This window comes from Ovis aries, chromosome 3 (genome assembly GCF_016772045.2).
Source record: "Ovis aries strain OAR_USU_Benz2616 breed Rambouillet chromosome 3, ARS-UI_Ramb_v3.0, whole genome shotgun sequence".
NCBI classification, from domain to species: domain Eukaryota; kingdom Metazoa; phylum Chordata; class Mammalia; order Artiodactyla; family Bovidae; genus Ovis; species Ovis aries.
Genome location: NC_056056.1, coordinates 34,649,374 through 34,670,633, shown reverse-complemented (window position 1 = coordinate 34,670,633; position 21,260 = coordinate 34,649,374). Strand labels below are relative to the sequence as shown.

The following is a 21,260-nucleotide window of genomic DNA, read 5'->3' as shown; positions in this document are numbered from 1 at the left end:
GTCCCACTCCTACGTATTTTTAACTGGGAGAAATGAAAACCTGTGTCCACACAAAAACCTATTAACCAATCTTCATAGCAGTTTATTTACCACAGCTTAAACCTGGCAACAACCCAAATGTCAATTGGCTTGTGAATGGATAAACAAAGGCACATTCACATAATGGAATATTACTAAGCAATTAACCATATTACTCATACATGCAATAACATGGAAGGATCACAAAAGCATTATACTAAGTGAAAAAAGCCAAGTTAAATACGATGATTCCACTTACATGACATTCTGGAAAAGGCAGAATTATAGGCACAAAAATCAGATAAGTGGTTGCCAGGAACTGGTGTGGGGGAAGGGACTAAATAAAAATGGGCATGAGCGAACTTTTAGGATGATGGAAGTGTTCTGTTTCTTGCTTATGATGGTAATTACTACAAGATTATATGTATTAAAATTCATCTAACTATACTTGTGGTGTTAGAGAAGACTCTTGAGAGTCCCTTGCACTGTAAGGAGATCAAACCAGTCAATCCTAAAGGAAATCAACCCTGCATATTCATTGGAAGGACAGATGCTGAAGCTGAAGCTCCAATACTTTGGCCACCTGATGCGAAGAATGGACTCACTGGAAGAGACCCTGATGCTGCGAAAGAGAGAAGGCAGGAGGAGAAGCGGACAACAGAGGATGAGGTGGGTGGATGGCATCACTGACTTGATGGACATGAGTATGAGCAAGCTCTGGCAGTTGGTGGTGAACAGGGAAGCCTGGCATGCTGCACTCCATGGGGTTGCAAAGAGTCGGACACAACTGAGTGACTGAACTGAACTATACACTTTGAAGGGGTGGGATTTATTATTTGTAAATTATACCTCAATAAATATTATTAAATGAGGCAATTTACATGTTAGCATCCAGCACACTGAAATAAAGAGAGGTTTACCCTTGAGCACAGCAAGGACCTAAAAGGGTTGTTTCAAGAAATAGATTCTGTTCACAGTCCATAAAACTAGGCCACATAAAACCCTTTAGGGTTTCCAAAGCCATGCTCTCCTCAGTGTTACAGTCCCTTCTGACTAGTTTGGGTTCACTAAGGCCTCCTGTATTCTTAAGACAATTATAATAAACAATCCTGGGTTCCTCAAAATTGAGTTTGGACCTAAAGATGAGAAGACACAAGACTAAGAAAAGGCCATAATCAAGCTCAGTACTAGCCATTCTTGTGGGAGGCCAGGAACTCTCAGTGTATGGAACTCCTTTCTGGTGCTATATCCTTTACCATTTCCTGTCTCCCCTATTACTGGCTGCATGGTTAAAGTCTCTCAATAACAGAAAGCTCCTAGGCAAGCAATGAGTCACCTCAGCCACCTCTCACCTCTGTGGTCAATATCATCAGTATCACTGTCTGCTTCTTCATCCTCTTCATCCAAAGTTCCCCGAGTCAGGATCAAATCAGCAGGGTCCAGCACAGGAGATGAGCTGCCTGCATGTAAAACACTATCAGCAGCATATCAGGAACACAGGCCTCCTCAAAAGGGTAATTTTCAATCAGTAAGTAACTATGATTAAAAATTGGCAGGATGAAAGTGATCATGATAAAATGCAGGATCTTCTCTCTTCTAAATGTACTGTTCATACCATTAAACATTTCTACACTAGTTTATTTCACAAAGTGCCAGTAACCCAAGAAGTCTCATTTTTAAGTTGAGGAAAAACTCAACTCTCAAGAAGCTTGTCTTAGTAGTAATGTCATTTGTTTTTACTAGCTCTCAGCTTGAAAGCAGCTATGGTTTTTCCTACGAAGGCTAAAGACATGTGAGCAGACCCAGTGTGCTGGTAAGTCCAGCGTAAAAGTGTGGAGTGTTCAGGAAACTTCCTGATGGAAATTTAAGTTCAGAAAGAGTCTGAAGAGAACAGAGGGTGAAATGACAGAGGAGCTGAGTATTTTTCAAGAAAAGGAGAATTTATGACAAAAACCCTCCAGAAAGCAGGCATAGAAGGAACAAACATACCTCAACATAATAAAAGCCATATATGAATGATAAACCCACAGCAATCACTATCTTCAATGGTGAAAAATTGAAAGCATTTCCCCTAAAGTCAGGAACAAGACAAGGGTGCCCACTTCCACCACTACTATTTAACATAGTTTTGGAAGTTTTAGCCACAGCAATCAGAGAAAAAAAAGAAAAGGAATCCAGATTGGAAAAGAAGAAGTAAAACTCTCACTGTTTGCAGATAACATGATCCTCTACATAGAAAATCCTAAAGACTCCACCAGAAAATTACTAGAGGTAATCAATGAATATAGTAAAGTTGCAGGATATTAAATTAACACACAGAAATCCCTTGCATTCTATACACTAATAATGAGAAAACAGAAGGAGAAATTAAGGAAACAATTCCATTCACCATTGCAACGAAAAGAATAAAATACTTAGGGATAAATCTACCTAAAGAAACAAAAGACCTATATATAGAAAAGTATAAAACACCAATGAAAGAAATCAAAGATGACACAAATAGATGGAGAAATATACTATGTTCACAGATTGGAAGAATCAATATAGTGAAAATGAGTATGCTACCCAAAGCAATCTATAGAGTCAGTGCAATCCCTATCAAGCTACCAATGGTATTTTTCAGAGAACTAGAACAAATAATTTCACAATTTGTAATGGAAATGCAAAAAGCCTTGAATACCCAAAGCAATCTTGAGAAAGAAGAATGGAACTGGAGGAATCATCCTGCCTGACTTCAGACTATACTACAAAGCTACAGTCATCAAGAGAGTATGGTGCTGGCACAAAGACAGAAATATAGATCAATGGAACAAAATGGAAAGCCCAGAGATAAATCCATGTACCTATGGACACCTTATCTTTGACAAAGGAGGCAAGAATATACAATGGACAAAAGACAATCTCTTTAACGAGTGGTGCTGGGAAAACTGGTCAACCACTTTTTAAAAAATGAAAATAGAACACTTTCTAAAACCATACACAAAAATAAACTCAAAATGGATTAAAGATCTAAATATAAGACTAGAAACTATAAAACTTCTAGAGGAAAACATAGGCAAAACATTCTCTGACATAAATCACAGCAGGATCCTCTATGACCCACCTCCCAGAGTAATGGAAATAAAAGCAAAAATAAATAAATGGGACCTAATTAAACTTAAAAGCTTTTGCACAATGAAGGAAACTATAAACAAGGTGAAAAGACAGCCTTCAGAATGGGAGAAAATAATAGCAAATGAAGCAACTGACAAAGAATTAATCTCAAAAATATATAAGCAGCTCCTGCAGCTCAATATAAACGAGAATAATAAATGACCCAAACAAACCAGAAAAATAAGTGACCCAATCAAAAAATGGGCCAAAGAACTAAACAGACATTTCTCTAAAGAAGACATACAGATGGCTAACAAACACATGAAAAGATGCTCAATATTGCTCATTATCAGAGAAATGCAAATCAAAACCACAATGAGGCACCATCTCACTCCAGTCAGAATGGCTGCTATCGAAAAGTCTACAAACAATAAATGGTGGAGAGGGTGCAGAGAAAAGGGAACCCTCTTACACTGTTGGTAAGAAAGCAAACTAGTTCAGCCACTATGGAGAACAGTGTGGAGATTCCTTAAAAACTGGAAATAGAACTGCCATATGACCCAGCAATCCCATTAGTGGGCATACACACCGAGGACCAGAATTGAAAGAGACACGTGTACCCCAATGTTCATTGCAGCACTGTTTACAATAGCCAGGCATGGAAGTAACCTAGATGTCCATCAGCAGACGAATGGATAAGAAAGCTGTGGTACATATACACAATGGAATATTACTCAGCCATTAAAAAGAATGCACTTGAATCAGTTCTAATGAGGTGGATGAAACTGCATTATACAGAGTGAAGTAAGTCAGAAAGAAAAACACAAATACAGTATACTAATGCATATATATGGAATTTAGAAAGATGATAACGATGACCCTATATGCGAGACAGCAAAAGAGACAGAGAAGTAAAGAACAGTCTTTTGGACTCTGGGAGAAGGCAAGGGTGGGATGATTTGAGAGAGCAGGGTTGAAACGTGTATATTATCATATGTGAAGCAGATCACTGGACCAGGTTCGATGCATGAGACAGGGTGCTCAGGGCTGGTGCAATGGGATGACCCTGGGGGATGGGATGGGGAGGGAGGTGGGAGGGGTGTTCTAGATGGGGAACACATATGCACCTGTGTCTGACTCATGTTGATACATGGCAAATCCCACTACAATACAGTAAAGTAATTAGCCAGCCTCCAATTAAAATAAATTTTTTAAAAAAAGAAAAAGAGGAGAAAAAAAAGGAAAACTGAATATACTAACGGAAGTACGCTCCCTACACAGGGAAACTAAGTAAGGGCTGAGCTCCAATAATCAGGAGAAAGTCTAATCAAGTGGGTTTGAGTCCTAAGCAGAGGATTCAGCTTGTTAGGGAATGGTCTCTCAGTTCAGTTCAGTTCAGTTCAGTTCAGTCGCTCAGTCATGTCCAACTCTTTGCGACTCCATGAATCGCAGCACACCAGGCCTCCCTGTCCATCACCAACTCCCGGAGTTCACTCAGACTCACGTCCATCGAGTCAGTGATGCCATCCACCCATCTCACCCTCTGTCGTCCCCTTCTCCTCCTGCCCCCAATCCCTCCCAACATCAGGGTCTTTTCCAATGAGTCAACTCTTCACATGAGGTGGCCAAAGTACTGGAGTTTCAGCTTTAGTATCATCCCTTCCAAAGAAATCCCAGGGCTGATCTTCAGAATGGACTGCTTGGATCTCCTTGCAGTCCAACGGACTCTCAAGAGTCTTCTCCAACACCACAGTTCAAAAGCATCAATTTTTCGGTGCTCAGCCTTCTTCACAGTCCAACTCTCACATCCATACATGACCACAGGAAAAACCATAGCCTTGACTAGACGGACTTTGTCGGCAAAGTAATGTCTCTGCTTTTCAATATGCTATCTAGGTTGGTCATAACTTTTCTTCCAAGGAGTAAGACTCTTTTAATTTCATGGCTGCAGTCAGTGATTTTGGAGTGATTTTGGAGCCCAGAAAAATAAAGTCTGACACTGTTTCCACTGTTTCCCCATCTATTTGCCATGAAGTGATAGGACCAGATGCCATGATCTTCATTTTCTGAATGTTGAGCTTTAAGCCAACTTTTTCACTTTCCACTTTCATCAAGAGGCATTTTAGTTCCTCTTCAGTTTCTGCCATAAGGGTGGTGTCATCTGCATATCTGAGGTTATTGATATTTCTCCCGGAAATCTTGATGCCAGCTTGTGCTTCTTCCAGCCCAGCATTTCTCATGATGTACTCTGCATAGAAGTTAAATAAACAGGTGACAATATACAGCCTTGACGTACTCCTTTTCCTATTTGGAACCAGTCTGTTGTTCCATGTCCAGTTCTAACTGTTGCTTCCTGACCTGCATACAGATTTCTCAAGAGGCAGGTCAGGTGGTCTGGTATTCCCATCTCTTTCAGAATTTTCCACAGTTTATTGTGTTCCATACAGTCAAAGGCTTTGGCATAGTCAATAAAGCAGAAATAGATGGTTTTCTGGAACTCTCTTGCTTTTCTGATGATCCAGCGGATGTTGGCAATTTGATCTCTGGTTCCTTGCCTTTTCTAACACAAGCTTGAACATCTGGAAGTTCACGGTTCACATATTGCTGAAGCCTGGCTTGGAGAATTTTGAGCATTACTTTACTAGCGTGTGAGATGAGTACAATTGTGTGGTAGTTTGAGCATTCTTTGGCATTGCCTTTCTTTGGGATTGGAATGAAAACTGACCTTTTCCAGTCCTGTGGCCACTGCTGAGTTTTCCAAATTTGCTGGCATATTGAGTGCACCACTTTCACAGCATCATCTTCCAGGATTTGAAACAGCTCAACTGGAATTCCATCACCTCCACTAGCTTTGTTTATAGTGATGCTTTCTAAGGCCCACTTGACTTCACATTCCAGGATGTCTGGCTCTAGGTGAGTGATCACACCATCATGATTATCTTGGTCTTGAAGATCTTTTTTTTATAGTTTTTCTCTGTATTCTTGCCACCTCTTCTTAATATCTTCTGCTTCTGTTAGGTCCATACCATTTCTGTCCTTTATCAAGCCCATCTTTGCATGAAATGTTCCCTTGGTATCTCTAATTTTCTTGAAGAGATCTCTAGTCTTTCCCATTCTGTTCTTTTCCTCTATTTCTTTGCACTGATCGCTGAGGAAGGCTTTCTTATCTCTTCTTGCTATTCTTTGGAACTCAGCATTCAGATGCTTATATCTTTGCTTTTCCCCTTTGCTTTTCGCCTCTCTTCTTTTCACAGCTATTTGTAAGGCCTGGACAAAGGCTCTTTGCAAAAAGACAGCCATTTTGCTTTTTTGCATTTCTTTCCATGGGGATGGTCTTGATCCCTGTCTCCTGTACAAGGTCACGAACCTCAGTCCATAGTTCATCAGGCACTCTATCTATCAGATCTAGGCCCTTAAATCTAGTTCTCACTTCCACTGTATAATCATAAGGGATTTGATTTAGGTCATACCTGAATGGTCTAGTGGTTTTCCCTACTTTCTTCAATTTGAGTCTGAATTTGGCAATAAGGAGTTCATGATCTGAGCCACAGTCTGCTCCTGGTCTTGTTTTTGTTGACTGTATAGAGCTTCTCCACCTTTGACTGCAAAGAATATAATCAATCTGATTTCAGTGTTGACCATCGGGTGATGTCCATGTGTAGAGTCTTCTCTTGTGTTGTTGGAAGAGGGTGTTTGCTATGACCAGTGCGTTTTCTTGGCAAAACTCTATTAGTCTTTGCCCTGCTTCATTCTGCATTCCAAGGCCAAATTTGCCTGTTACTCCAGGTGTTTCTTGACTTCCTACTTTTGTATTCCAGTCCCCTATAATGTAAAGGACATCTTTTTTGGGTGTTAGTTCTAAAAGGTCTTATAGGTCTTCATGGAACCGTTCAACTTCAGCTTCTTCAGCATTACTGGTTGGGGCATAGACTTGGATTACTGTGATATTGAATGGTTTGCCTTGGAAACGAACAGAGATCATTCTGTTGTTTTTGAGACTGCATCTGAGTACTGCATTTTGGACTCTTTTGTTGACCATGATGGCTACTCCATTTCTTCTCAGGGATTCCTGTCTGCAGTAGTAGATATAATGGTCATCTGAGTTAAATTCACCCATTCCAGTCCATCTTAGTTCACTGATTCCTAGAATGTTGACGTTCACTCTTGCGATCTCCTGTTTGACCACTTCCAATTTGCCTTGATTCATGGACCTGACATTCCAGGTTCCTATGTAATATTGCTCTTTACAGCATCAGACCTTGCTTCTATCACCAGTCACATCCACAACTGGGTATTGTTTTTGCTTTGGCTCCATCCCTTCATTCTTTCTGGAGTTATTTCTCCACTGATCTCTAGTAGCATATTGGGCACCTACTGACTTGGTGAGTTCCTCTTTCAGTATCCTATCATTTTGCCTTTTCATACTGTTTATGGGGTTCTCAAGGCAAGAATACTGAAGTGGTTTGCCATTCCCTTCTCCAGTGGACCACATTCTGTCAGACCTCTCCATCATGACCCGCCCTTCTTGGGTGGCCCCATGGGCATGGTTTAGTTTCATTGAGTTAGTCAAGGCTGTGGTCCTAGTGTGATTAGATTGACTAGTTTTCTGTGATTATGGTTTCAGTGTGTCTGCCCTCTGATGCCCTCTTGCAATACCTACCGTCTTACTTGGGTTTCTCTTACCTGGTCTCTAGGTCTCTAGGAGAACCTAACATCAAGCCATGTACCCTAAGGCCATAGGATGTCACGACAACTCCCTCTTCAGGAGCCTAAAAGGTTAAAAAAGCTCAACTGGGAAACAAGGGTGGCCAATTACTTGTTAGATCTAGGATTTATCTAAATTGATTGGCAAATATAAAATACCACATTTACTTTATCCTTTTCTCTTTCTCTCCCTTAAATCCAAACACCTAATACTAAGTGGAGATAACTGTACCCTTCTTTTAGTTCCTAACACCACAAGACCCTCCAGTACCTGTGGCAGTTCCTGTGTCCAAGGCTACAGAGCCCATATCTTTCTGGAGGCGTTCCAGTTGTTCTTTCTGCTGCTGGCTCTGTGCACTGGCCTATATACATAGAAAAATATGTCATTGTATTAAAAAAGAAAGCCCAAGTTAGATGCCAGACTTCTAATGGAAATGACAAATTATACAAATACTTGAGGCTACTTAAACAATGAGGGAGATAAGGGATGAATGATACTAGAAACACTAAGCAGTGTGGGCCCATATTAGCATAAATTCATTCCAGAGGGCTCTGCAGCCTGTATTAGAGGTTTCACAAATTGTACATAAAATCTTCAAAAGAACCCTCAAGCAGACATAGCAGGAAGGCCAAATGATAAGATGTCCAATGGAGCCAATGGGGACAGGCCACCTGATCATTTGGGGAAGAGTTATGAACTGCCTCTCTGTTCTTAAACAAAATTCTAGAACAGCCTTTAAATGGACCTTGGAGTCAGGGTGGAGGTGTAGCAATAGAAGGGCTCAGCACACATAACAGGAAAAACCTGATTTTTATTACTTCAAATTTAGAGAAGGGAAAAAGAGGCCTTTCTGCATCCAGACAGCATACATACAAATTTACAGATCAAATTAACAACTATCTAAAGGATACACTGTATCTAAAAGATACAAGTATCCTTCACAAGTATCTAAGTCAAAGTGAAAGTCGCTTAGTCGTGTCTGATTCTTTGCAACCCCATGGACTATAACCCCATGGAATTCTCCAGGCCACAACACTGGAATGGGTAGCCTTTCCCTTCTCCAGGGGATCTTCCCAACCCAGATATCAAACCCAAGTCTCCTGCATTACAGGCGGATTCCTTACCAGCTGAGCTACAAGGGAAGCCCTTACAAGTATCTAAAGGATATACCAAAACAAAATCACTTATGATAGATGGATTAGGACATAGTTTGCGACTGTTTTTTAGTAGCCCTAAAACACAGCTTCTTATCTTACCAGTGATTTCTTCAGACGTTCATATTCAGGACGATACTCTCTGGAAAGAGAAACACTCTAAATCCCTTTGGTTAATAATTTATCCTGCCTCCCTCCATGGCACTTCTATTTTCCTAGTACTTTGACTATAACAAAAGGTCTTATGTCACCAAACATCAGATGCAACAAGTCTTAGTCACGAAGACTCTAGCCCTAAGGAATTAAAAGCAAGGTGCCTGACCCCGACCCTGAAACCAGCAAAGAGACAAAAGACTGACTGCTGAGCTAGGAAGATCAACTCTGGAGAGACCATGACTGATGAGTTCATCATACACTTGGATGAACATGAATAAAAGATGTTTAAATGATGAGTAAAAGAAGCTAGGCCTACTCAGGAAGCCCAGTATATAAATTATGTCGTTCATCTGGGCAACAATGAAATGATACAGAAAAGAGTCTATCCTGAGGCTTTGATAACACTCGCAAAAGAAAAAAACCCACAACCCTTGTCTGATGAACAAAAAATAATGTGTCTGAAAATAATAATGTGGCTATTAGGATCTTACTAAGTATGAAGCTTGCTAGAAAGCAGCCAGTTATCAGGCCTAAGGAAAGTGTGTAGGTGCTCTGACTCCACTTTCCTTTAGATATATGGAACTCCAGTATTAACCATGACAACAGTTATAACAATCATTTATAAAGAAACATGTTTTCCATGTGTCAGCAATTATGCTAGGTGCTTTAGGTATATCATCTCAAATAATCTCAAATAATCCTCACAATGACCAATCTTAACGGTAAATGCTACAGTTACTCATTTATTAAATGAAGGAAAAAGAAATCTAACTCATGTCTATCTGACTCCAAAGTCTATGTTCTTAATCGGGGGTCAACAAATGTGGCAAACAGGCCAAATCCAGCTCACTGTCTATTTTTATAAATAAAGTTTTACTGGAACACAGCCACACCCAATTGTTTAGGAATTGTCTATAGGTGCTTTTGCACCACAATGATTGAGTTATTACTGTCCACAAAGTCAAAAATTTTTATATCTGACTTTTACAATGTCTGATCACTCCTGCTCTTCATCAATCAATAAAGTGAAGATTTTATATTATTGTGGGGTTTTTTAATATTATTGTTTTTTTTTAATATTATTGGTTTTTTAAAACTAATGGGTACTTGTTAACCCTAAATGTGATGAGACCCAGTACACATCTGCATGGCAAATATAATACAAACATTATGAAAACCAAAACATTTTGCCTGACAAAACTGCTGTCATATCAGAATTTTGAGTAACTAAGAATGCCATCAATAAAATGTTCTTTTATCCTCACCTTTCATATTCTTCTGTAGCACTGGCAACTTGCACAAAGAGTTCATCTAAACCTGTACCCAGGACAGCAGACACACCCACCACCTGCCAAAAGCATCATTAATGCCACTGAGGAAACAACTGCATATTTTTAAACAGTGTACATTATTTGGTTCAAATTTCAAAGTTTAAAAGTCATGGTAATTGGGGTCGCAGAGTTGGACATGGCTGAGTGACTGAACTGAACTGAAATATATCTATAGCTAAAATTAAAGTTAAAAACTCATTTTTAACTTATAATAATGCATAAGAAAATTAGTTCAATCTGCAGGTCACAATCTGTAGGTCATTTTTTCTCTTTCAAATAATAAATGTCATTTTCATTTTATATTTAAAAAAAAAAATAAAATAAAAGTCATGGTAATAAGTCCATGGAAAGTAGAGAACTGGAAAAGAAAATGAGGACCAAACAAGCAGCAGTTCTTTTCATCTGTTCCCTATCACATCAAACGACAGTCTGTTCTCTATAAAAATTAGTATCTCAATGTTTTTGCTTGGACAGTGAACATACTCCTTGCTACCCACACCTTCTTTTGCTTACACAAATCTTAGCCTTCTTTCAAAGCACACCTATATGTGCTATATCCTCCAAAATCCCTCATTTCAAAAGTGATCTACAACCTAACCACTATCAGGCCAACTTTAAATCTTTCTTAAGATATCACAATATAAGTTACAATACATTGTATTTCAACTCTGTGTTTAGCCTTCTCTCCTAACTAGACCATAAACTCTCTGAAGGTAGGGTCTCTATCATATTTATCTTTTAAATCTCCAGTTTTTAATAAGTAATGCCTTATAAATTACTTTTCGGAAGGTAATGAACTTCCTCTCCAAAGATATGTTCAAAGCCAGCCCTTTGGATTAATAGGTTAACTGAAGAGATGGACAGCATAAGCAAGAGAGAAAGTTTACCCTGAGTGAGCTGTAAAACTCATCTAACACCAGGCTCATTGAACGAGTCAGGTTACTGACATATGTAGTTTCTTGATTCAAAGCATCTTGGAAAGCCTCAAAATCCTGCATCCATTCCACTGCAAAGCTGTGGTCAATGATGTCAGTCTGTACCAGAGAGAAGACAATTATCAGCAACCAGAGATGAGGTCAGACCCCAAACAATGGGAAATTTTATTTTTTTAAAAAAAATTTTAATTAATTTTTTAATTAAAAATTTTATTTTTAATTAAAAAAAATTTTAAACTTTTGGCCACATCTCACAGCATGTGGATCTTAGTTCCCTGACCAGGGATTGAACCCATCCCCTGCAGTAGAAGTGTGGAGTCTTAACTACTGGACCATCAGGGAAGTTCCTTCTCCCAATTTCTTTTAATTAAGTGGTGACAACAAAGAGCAATCATTCATAGATTTTCCTTCTCTGCTTCCCCCATTTCCTCCTCCACTGAAACAAGCCACAAGGAGTCAAGACTGCTGTGCAGTATAAATAATGAAATGAAGATCTGTATATTCCAGGTTAAAACAGACTCTTCACTATCCACTGCCAAGTGACCATGGCCACAGTGGAGGCCAGCATTTTCCAGGCTCCAAAGTCAAGTACACAGTCTCTTGCATTCTGGCCAACAGCCAACCACAGAGAAGTTTTGGTTTTAATTGCCACTCCCGACAGACTGGCAGTGCCTCCCTGCCCCCACTTACATAGTCCTGATCTTGAGGGATAACCCATAAGCTGTGGACCAGGAGTGACTCTATTTAGCCTAAAATAACTTTGGAGAAGAATCAGTGACATATAGCATATTCATTCAATTTAATTGAGTCCATTTCTGAGAAGTGTTCACAACTTTGCTTTCAGTTAGCTTAAATCTGCTCTCCAGCATCTGAAATCACCCTTTTCACCTAACCAAACTTCTAACACAAGGTTCTGATGAAAAGAAATATTCAGGCAAGACAGGAAGAAGACTCCACTTACTTTATTCATGACCACAATAAAAGGCAGCTTGGTTTTGTATAAGATGCTGAAAATCAAATATGAAGGCATTATTAGTAAAAGCACTTAAGCTCCTCCTTGCGTTATTAATCCAACGGAACTGAGTAAGTAAAAGGGAGAGGGGTTCAGACTCTAAATACAGGTATCCATTCTCACACAGCACTCACATGTGCTCCCATCCCAAGCAGGAAACCACCACCACTAAGCAAATAACACATGTACACACTCTCTCCTATTCTTGGAGTAATAATGCCTTGGTACTGATCCTGGGTATGTTTATGTGTGTGTGTATGTGTTGTTGTTTTTCCTCAAATTAACTGTCTATTAAACAGTTACTATGGACAGAGGAGCCTGGAAGGCTGCAGTCCATGGGGTCGTTGAGGGCCGGATACGACTGAGCGACTTCACTTTCACGCATTGGAGAAGGAAATGGCAACCCACTCCAGTGTTCTTGCCTGGAGAATCCCAGGGACAGGGGAGCCTAGTGGGCTGCCGTCTATGGGGTCGCACAGAGTCGGACACGACTGAAGTGACTTAGCAGCAGCATGAAGACAAAATCATGCTATCAAATATCAGATTTCTATTTGGATCAGGATTTCTTGTGTTTAACAGGAAGGAACATCCCTGGTCACATTAGAAGAGACAAATTGGAGTGCTTGCTTTTTGCAAATGCCTAAAATTAAACTCAGTGTTAATAATGGCCCACCTTGCTCCTAGGTCTAATGCACTAACATAGCCTAGGAGGGCATGCCCTTCCTCTCCTAATAGCACCACATTTGAGAAAATATGTGCATACAGAATCACGGATGAATCTTTTAATTCAGTCTCTCCTCATGTTATAATCTCTCATTTTTCCTAGCACACACACACACAAAAAAAGCATTTAGACTAGAGCCTCTATTCTATTCAAAACTGGATTTCATTCAACTGGGGGCAATGCATCTACCAGAAGGTGCATATTCATTCAGCACCTGTTCTGTAATAAGCAAAGGAGAAAGACAACCAGGCGCTGATGCCAAGCATATGTGCTTCTCTTCCCTCACCAACCCAGAAACACTAAAGAGGGTGTGGGCAGCACAAACTGAGAGGGAAGCACTCAGGACTCAAAAATGAAGGAAAAGAAGAAATGGAGACTTCACTTCTTGACACAACACTATGCCCAACAATAATGCATTACCTGCAGGCATAGAGCATATTGGACATGAAGGTCACTGGGTTGGTACTTCGAGATGTGTCCATTACATAAATGACAATCGTTGGAAATGAAGATGCCTAAAGCCACAGAATAATCACAGCTTTAGTCAAAAGGTCCTTGACCTGTCCCCAAACTCTTCTCCTACCCTCTGTGGAGAGGAAGAACCACTTTAAGAGGGTGTGCAGAGCTCTATGACTCTATCCCACATAAGTTCCCAGGCAGAAAGATGAAGTTTTTCTTGTCTGGCTCTCTACTTAACCCTCAGTAACAAGTCCTAGAATACTCACCAGGGCCTCGGTGATAATTGTCCCAGAAGCTGACCATGTGAATACCTCAATCTGTCCAGGTGTGTCAATCAAGACATACCTGTGTCAAAAAAAATCATAAAAGAAGTTTTTACTTGTGCATTCCGAAAGATATTCCAGACCACAAAACATTAACATCTGGGCATTTAAGACAAGAAATAACCTTCCATGCCAAGTCTCACATCTTCCCATTGCCATTAAAGTGAAGACCACATTCCCCCTGGCTTTGGTCAGTGTCCAGTATTCAGGTTCATTGGCAAGAGCAGCAATACATCAGTGCTGCAAACAGTCACAGAGGAAACTGACAGTTTTCAAAATACACTGCATTAAAAATGAGAGATAAGCAAAACCAGTATGTGAATCTCTTGGGAAACCTGTTTACGTAGCAGTGGGGTTAGAGGAAAATGGAGGGAAGGGAGGAAGAGAAAAAGAAGGTGGTAACTAAAGAAGAAGGTCTCTTCTTGAAGAGATGCAATGTTCTAAACTTGTGGTAGTGGCTGTACAATTCTATAACTACCATAAAAGCCACAGAATTGCACAATTAAAATGGGTAAACTGTATGGCACATGAACTATATCTCAATAAAGCTGTTTGTAAAAAAGAACAAAGATTCACTCATACATGGACAATTAACTGACAACAAAGGAGCCAAGAACATAAATGGAGAAAGCGAAGTCTCTTCAAGAGATGGTGTTGGGAAAATCAGTCATATGCAAGAGAACGAAACCAGACCACTCCACATACAAAAATTAACTCAAAACGGATGAAAAACTAGAATGTAACACCCGAAAGAAAACAGAGGCAGTAGCCTCACTACCATCTGTCTCAGTGAAATTTTGGAGGATCGGACACCAAAGGCAAGGAAATCAAAAGCAAAAATAAAAGATGAGACTACATCAAATGAAAAAGCTTCTGCGCAGCAAAGGAAAACATCATCAAAACTAAAAGGTGGAAATTCCCTGGTGGTCCAGTGTTAGGACTTGGCACTTTCACTGTGGTGGCCCAGGGTTCAATACCTGGCTGGAGAACTAAGATCCCACAAGTCACTGGGCATGGCTAAAAATAAAACCCAAAGGCAACCTATTGAACAGCAGAAAATATTTGCAAATCACATCTGATTAGGGATTGGTATCCAAAATACATAAAGAACACATATAATTCACAAAACAACATGATTCATAAATGAGAGAGGATCTAATATGTAGACATTTCTCCAAAGAAGATACACAGATGGTCAATTGGCACATGAAAAGATGTTCAACATCACTAATTACTAAGGAAATGCAAATCAAAACCACAGTGAAATGTTGCCTCACACTTGTTAGAATGGCTCTTATCGAATACATAACAAATAACAAGTGTTGAAGCAGATGTACAGAAAAAGAAACACTCGTACACTGTTAGTGGCAGTATAAACTGGTACAGCCACTGTGAAAAACAGTAGGAAGATTCCTCAAAAACTGAAGGGTAGAGTTACCATATATGATTCAGTAACCCCACTTCTGGGTATTTATCCAAAGAATATAAAAACACTAGTTAGAAAAAATATACACAGCCGCATGTTCATTGCAGCACTATGTACAACACCCAAGACCCGGAAGCAACTTAAGTGTTCACCAATAGATGAATGAATGGATAAAGAAGACGTGGTATGCACATAGTAGAAAACTACTTAGCCATACAAAAAGAATGAAATCTTGCCATTTGTGACAACATGGATGACACTAAGTAAAACAAATCGGAAGCAAAAAGACAACTACTGTACAATTTCACTCATAAATGGAATAATCTGGGAAAAAGAGAGAGAGAATGAAACAAAGAGAAAAGAAAACCAATCAAAAGCAAGATACAGAGAACAAATCAGTGGTTACCAGAGGGAAAAGGGGTTGTGGGTGGGTCAAAGAGGCGAAAGGGATCAACTGTATGGTGACAGATGATAGCTGGCCTTTGGGGGTGATCACTCTGCAGTGTATACAGACATTAAATTATAATGTGTACTGGAAACTTATTTTTTAAAAAAAGGCAAAAAATTCAAACAGCCATTTCTCCAAATATATACCAATGGCTAAGAAGTACATTAAAAGATGCTCAACATCATTAATCATTTAGGAAATACATACCATAAACACAATGTGACACCACTTCATACCCACTAAGATGGCTCTAATCAAAACCAGTAATAAGTACTGATAAGTATGTACAGAAAATGGAACCCTCAATGCATGTATGTTGTAAAATGGTGCCTGCAGCTACCAGGAGCTTGGAGAAATAGGGAAAAGAATGAATGCTAATGAGAATGGGGTTCTTTTGGAGATGAAAATGTTCTGAAATCAGGTGATTATGATCAATGCACAACTTTGTGAATATACCAAAAACTACTAAACTGTATACTTTTAAAGAGTACACATTATGGTCTGGGAATTCATACTGTAACAAAGCTGTTACTTTTAAAAAACTACTCCTATATGATCCTTTTTTTGTAAAAACACCTTATCCAGCCATCCTTCTATCTATGTACATATAAACAGAAACACCTGGGATGATAAATCACTGCTACTATATCCTCACAGTAGCAATAATGATAATGATTGTTATTTCTAATGATAAGAAGGGTGATAGATTCCTATTTTAAATCTATGCATGGTATGAAATAGTCACAGTAATGTCTATACTCTTTTTACAAAAACAAATTATCTTCCTTTCTTTTAAAAAAGCAAACCTATTAAAAATTTAACAACAGTTGTTAATCACAGACAATGATAATAAGAATATTACTCTATTTTATTTTTTAATACTTTTTAAATTAAAAAATAGTCTCTCTGAATCATGTGAATTATATTACTGTAAACAAGGATTAGAAAGGTATTTCAGACACTTTAATGCCAACAAGCAAGAGAAGGCAACTGAACAAGTGAGTTGACTCAAATTCTAAAGATACCTCCTAAGAAGCCAGAACCATATTCCAAAGTGATTGGGGATGGGATTCTATTAAACTAAGCTCCACACTGTAGAGCATCTCAATAACTTGTCTTCTTGACCACAGTTTTCTTCACTTGTCATGGTTTCATCTCAAACTTCACTCTTTCAAAACTTGATAGTATCCCAAAATCTTTCAAAAAAACTTTGAAACACATCTACTACAGAGTAATAAATAGGCATTAGACTGAAATCACTTACTTAGATGTGTTCTGAGCCTTCTCAATAAATTTCATCACCTAAAAGAGAAAGATGTCAATTACAACAGAATCCAAGTTCAACAGAAAAAAATTACAGGGCCCTGTCCAGAGTGGCCCACCTCACAGGCACCATTAACAACTGAATCTCTATGTTGTCCATCTGAGGACACCAACTAACATGTTCATGGAACTAAAGAAACAAAGCCACACCTGCAGCACCACAACACCCTGGAGCACAGGGCAAGCACCTGAGGAGCTGAAGACTTGGATCTGTCAGTCCCAAGTCTCTTTCTTGGTGCTTTGGTAAAATGTTAACAGCTTGTCTCACTGAGTGAAACCGAGGTTAAAAAAAATAGTGATGCAAAACTCTCTTAAGGAAGTGGAATGTGACAGAAAAAACCTAATAGATGATGACAACTATCTGCTACAAGTGAGAAGCCCCATAATCATTCCATTCTCTTCCTGGCAGACCTTCCCACTCCCCATCCCTCCAACCCATCCTTGGGGTAAAACTGCACAGATGAAGAATAGAACCTGGGGGCATTCCATGGCGGTCCCGCGGTTAGGACTCTGTGTTTTCAATGCCAAAGACCCAGGATTCAATCCCTGGTTGGGGAACTAAGATCCTGCAAGCCACATGGCCGAAAAAAAAAGGAGAGCAAAAGAACTCAAGTCTCTTAGGTGTCTGCTTTGTTGGCTGCCACAAACATTCAGTGTGAAGTCTCTCGCCATGTTGATCATCCTCACATAGCCTACTTCTCTGTCCACCAAAATACCTCCTTATGTTCTATATGGACATCCAGATGGATTGCCCTTCTTTCCCAATGTGATCAAGCTAAGGCATTTAAGAGTCACAAGTTTTAACACAGCCATGTTTATGTAAATAGAGACAGATATACCTGATCAAATCTGGTAGCAAAGAGATTAAGTGAGGTCACTATGCCACCATTAGGTCCAAGTCCATACCTAGACATTAAGTTAAGGATTTAAATTGCTTATAGATCAATTTAGATGATAAAGTTTATTATCTTGACAATCCCTCATACACACACACACACACACACACAAACCCAGCATAACATTAGTGTTCCATTGACTAAAATGTACCACACAATCTTAACCTCATAGGGAAACACTCATTATTGATGTCTACCTCATTCATTTATTGTTTAACAATGGCCACGTAAAATGGGGCCAAATGGAATGGACAGATATTTCAGGCATTGACAGTCTGAGAGCATTAGCCATGAAGATCGTCTATGTACCACTCCTTGCTCTGATTCTCACTCTTCAAGTCACCTGAGGATTGGAGTCAGTCTTCCTACTCAGTAGGACCTAAAGGGAAAATACACATTTTATGGGCAATGTACTAAGAGCTGACCAACCCAAAACTTACAGTTGATCTTACTAACCTTTGAGTTTCCCAGTCTAAAGAGATGGTGACCAATAGCTGTATCCACCAAGGCAATACTACCTTGTGGACCCAGGCACACCACCAGCTAGCCGCTGATCCTCTGTGCTAATCACAACATCCTGCAGTTTGGGACAAAGGCAGAAAATGGAACTCACAAGCTGAAATAGGATGTCTAATCACCTACAATGCCTCTCCTCATATTCATCATCCCTCCTCTTTATAAAGTTACTAGAAAACTATCAAATGCTTTTGCTAGTATACTTCACAAGGAAAGGCACAGATATTTTTTCAAAGCTATACAATACACAGAAAGTAACTAACCAGGGATGAGCCAACAACAAAGTAGATGTAGAAAAGGATACTGTTTCATGACTTCTTTATACTTCACAGTGTCACGAATGTCTGCAGGGGGTGGAAAAAACAAAGAAATGGAATTTAACACATAAGAAACAATACAATTTGAGACTCTCTATAATATCTAAGCTAATTGACTTCTCAAGTTATCTCTGCTTCCTCTGAGGAAATAAATCAGTTTCTCTCTTAGCATCCAAGTCACTTTTCAAATCTGTTTCCTAAATTTTCAAGCTAAGATCACTGAATTGTGATAGCAAAAGCAGCAAGTTCAGGAACAGACTAGGAGGACAAAAGGTACCCTGGAAGTATCTTCCCTCCCGACAAGAAACTGAAACCAGCTTTTGAAGCTTCTATGCTCAGCACTGTCTGTTAGTAACTTCTCCAGCTTCACACTGGTTTACTTCCTTATGGTCACGGATAACTGCCAAGTAACCCAAGAAGGTTAGGCTAGGAGCTCTCCGGTTACAGTAGGGATGGTCTGAGATGAAAAGAAAAGTTCTATACGACTTAAGTACTTTCTCAGTGACCATATATATAGAAAAAGGGAGTTAAATCAAGAAAAAAGGCTTATTCTTTACTCCTCACTTACTGGTAACTAAGTTAAAGCAGATAACATTTTTATAAAGGCATTAACTTGGGGAGTGGATGTCAGGGAGAGAAATAAGTGATGGAGATTAAGAGGTACAAACTTTCAGTTACAAAACAAATGAGTCATGGGGGTGAAATGTACAGTGTGGGGAATATAGTCAATAATAATATAATACTGTTGTATGGTGACAGATATTAACTAGATTCGTCATAGCGATCATTTTGAAATGTTAACAGATATTTCAAATTAGTATGTTATGTACCAGGAACTAATGATAATACTTTGGCAGGTCACTTACACTGCAAGACAAACAAACACGCAGAAAAAGCAGACTGGATTTGTAGTTACCAGAAGTGGGTGCAGAGAGAGGGAACAATTGGATGAAGGTAGGCAAAAGGTATTAACTTCCAATGCTAACACCAATAAATACTAGAGATGTAATACACAATATTATAAATGTAACAAGCACTGCTATATGTTAACATGTGAAAGCTATTAAGAGTTCTCATAACAAGGGAAAAAAGATTTTGCATTCCTTTAATTTTATATCTATATGAGACAATAGATGTTCACTACTCTGATGCTGGGAAAGATTGAGGACAGGAGGAGAAAGGGACAACAGAGGATGAGATGGCTGGATGGCATCACCGACTCAATGGACATGTGTTTGGGTAGGCTCTGGGAATTGGTGATGGACAGAGAGGCCTGGCGTGCTGCAGTTCATGTGGTCGCAAAGAGTCAGACACAACTGAGCAACTGAACTGAACTGAACTGAACTGAAACTTACTATGATAATCACTTCCTGAGTTTGTAAATCAAACCATTATGTTATACAACTTAATCATATACAATGCTATATGTCAATTATATCTCAATAGAACTAGAAAAAAATTTATCTGGATGGAATTCAAAATAAAAAGGAAATTGATCTATCCAGTAATATCTAACTAAACCTATACAGCAGTCAGTAGACCTACCCCATCAACTACTGCTCCTTGGAAGAAAAGCTATTACCAACCTAGACAGCATATTAAAAAGCAGAGACATTACTTTGCCAACAAAGGTCCATCTAGTCAGTTATGGTTTTCCCAGTAGTCATGTATGGATGTAAGAGTTGGACCATAAAGAAAGCTGAGTGCCAAAGACTTGATGCTTTTGAACTATGATGTTGGAGAAGATTCTTGAGTCCTTTGGACTGCAAGGAGATCCAACCAGTCCATCCTAAAGGAGATCAGTCCTGAATATTCACTGGAAGGACTGATGCTGAAGCTGAAACTCCAATACTTTGGCCACCTGATGGGAAGAGCCAACTCACTGGAAAAGACCCTGATGCTGGGAAAGATTGAAGGCAGGAGGAGAAGGGGACAACAGAGGATGAGACGGTTGGATGGCATCACTGACTCAATGGACATGGGTTTGAGCAAGCTCGGGGAGTTGGTGATGGACAGGGAAGCCTGGCAAGCTGCAGTCCATGGGGTCGCAAAGAGTTGGACACGACTGAGCGACTGAACTGAGCCTTTAAGTGAAAAGATAGAAATATTTTTTCTCCAAAATTGTTCCCATAATGATTTCTGCTTCTTAATACCAGGTTTCCTTAATTAGTATGTTTGGAGTACAAGCTTAATAAGACTAAAAAGAGACCAGGAGAAAGGACTAACACCAAGGAATAGTCTGAAAATCAGGAGGCCTAGATCCTATCAAGTATCAGGACACTGGCTCTCACCCACTCTTAATCTTTTTTATCCTCAGAGTGTGATGAGGGAGGGAACCTCTTACCATGGCAATGCACACCAGCATATATACACACATTTTCCCATGTAACTTTGGAAGATGGCTACAGATCAGTAAGCAGACTA

General features: G+C 39.4%; 1 protein-coding gene across 1 annotated transcript in view; it reads right to left on the bottom strand.

The window, feature by feature from the left end:
• GPN1 (GPN-loop GTPase 1) overlaps window positions 1-21,260 on the bottom strand; it is a 28,004-nt gene that overhangs the window by 2,064 nt on the left and 4,680 nt on the right. The window contains exons 3-13 of the mRNA XM_027966631.3: window positions 18,824-18,863; window positions 17,947-18,013; window positions 17,049-17,086; window positions 13,854-13,932; window positions 13,549-13,643; window positions 12,354-12,399; window positions 11,345-11,491; window positions 10,392-10,474; window positions 9,073-9,112; window positions 8,087-8,177; window positions 1,371-1,478 (exon numbers count right to left, since the gene is read on the bottom strand). Coding sequence (XP_027822432.1) covers window positions 1,371-1,478; window positions 8,087-8,177; window positions 9,073-9,112; window positions 10,392-10,474; window positions 11,345-11,491; window positions 12,354-12,399; window positions 13,549-13,643; window positions 13,854-13,932; window positions 17,049-17,086; window positions 17,947-18,013; window positions 18,824-18,863 — 834 coding nt within the window. The remainder of the gene's footprint in view (window positions 1-1,370; window positions 1,479-8,086; window positions 8,178-9,072; window positions 9,113-10,391; window positions 10,475-11,344; window positions 11,492-12,353; window positions 12,400-13,548; window positions 13,644-13,853; window positions 13,933-17,048; window positions 17,087-17,946; window positions 18,014-18,823; window positions 18,864-21,260) is intronic.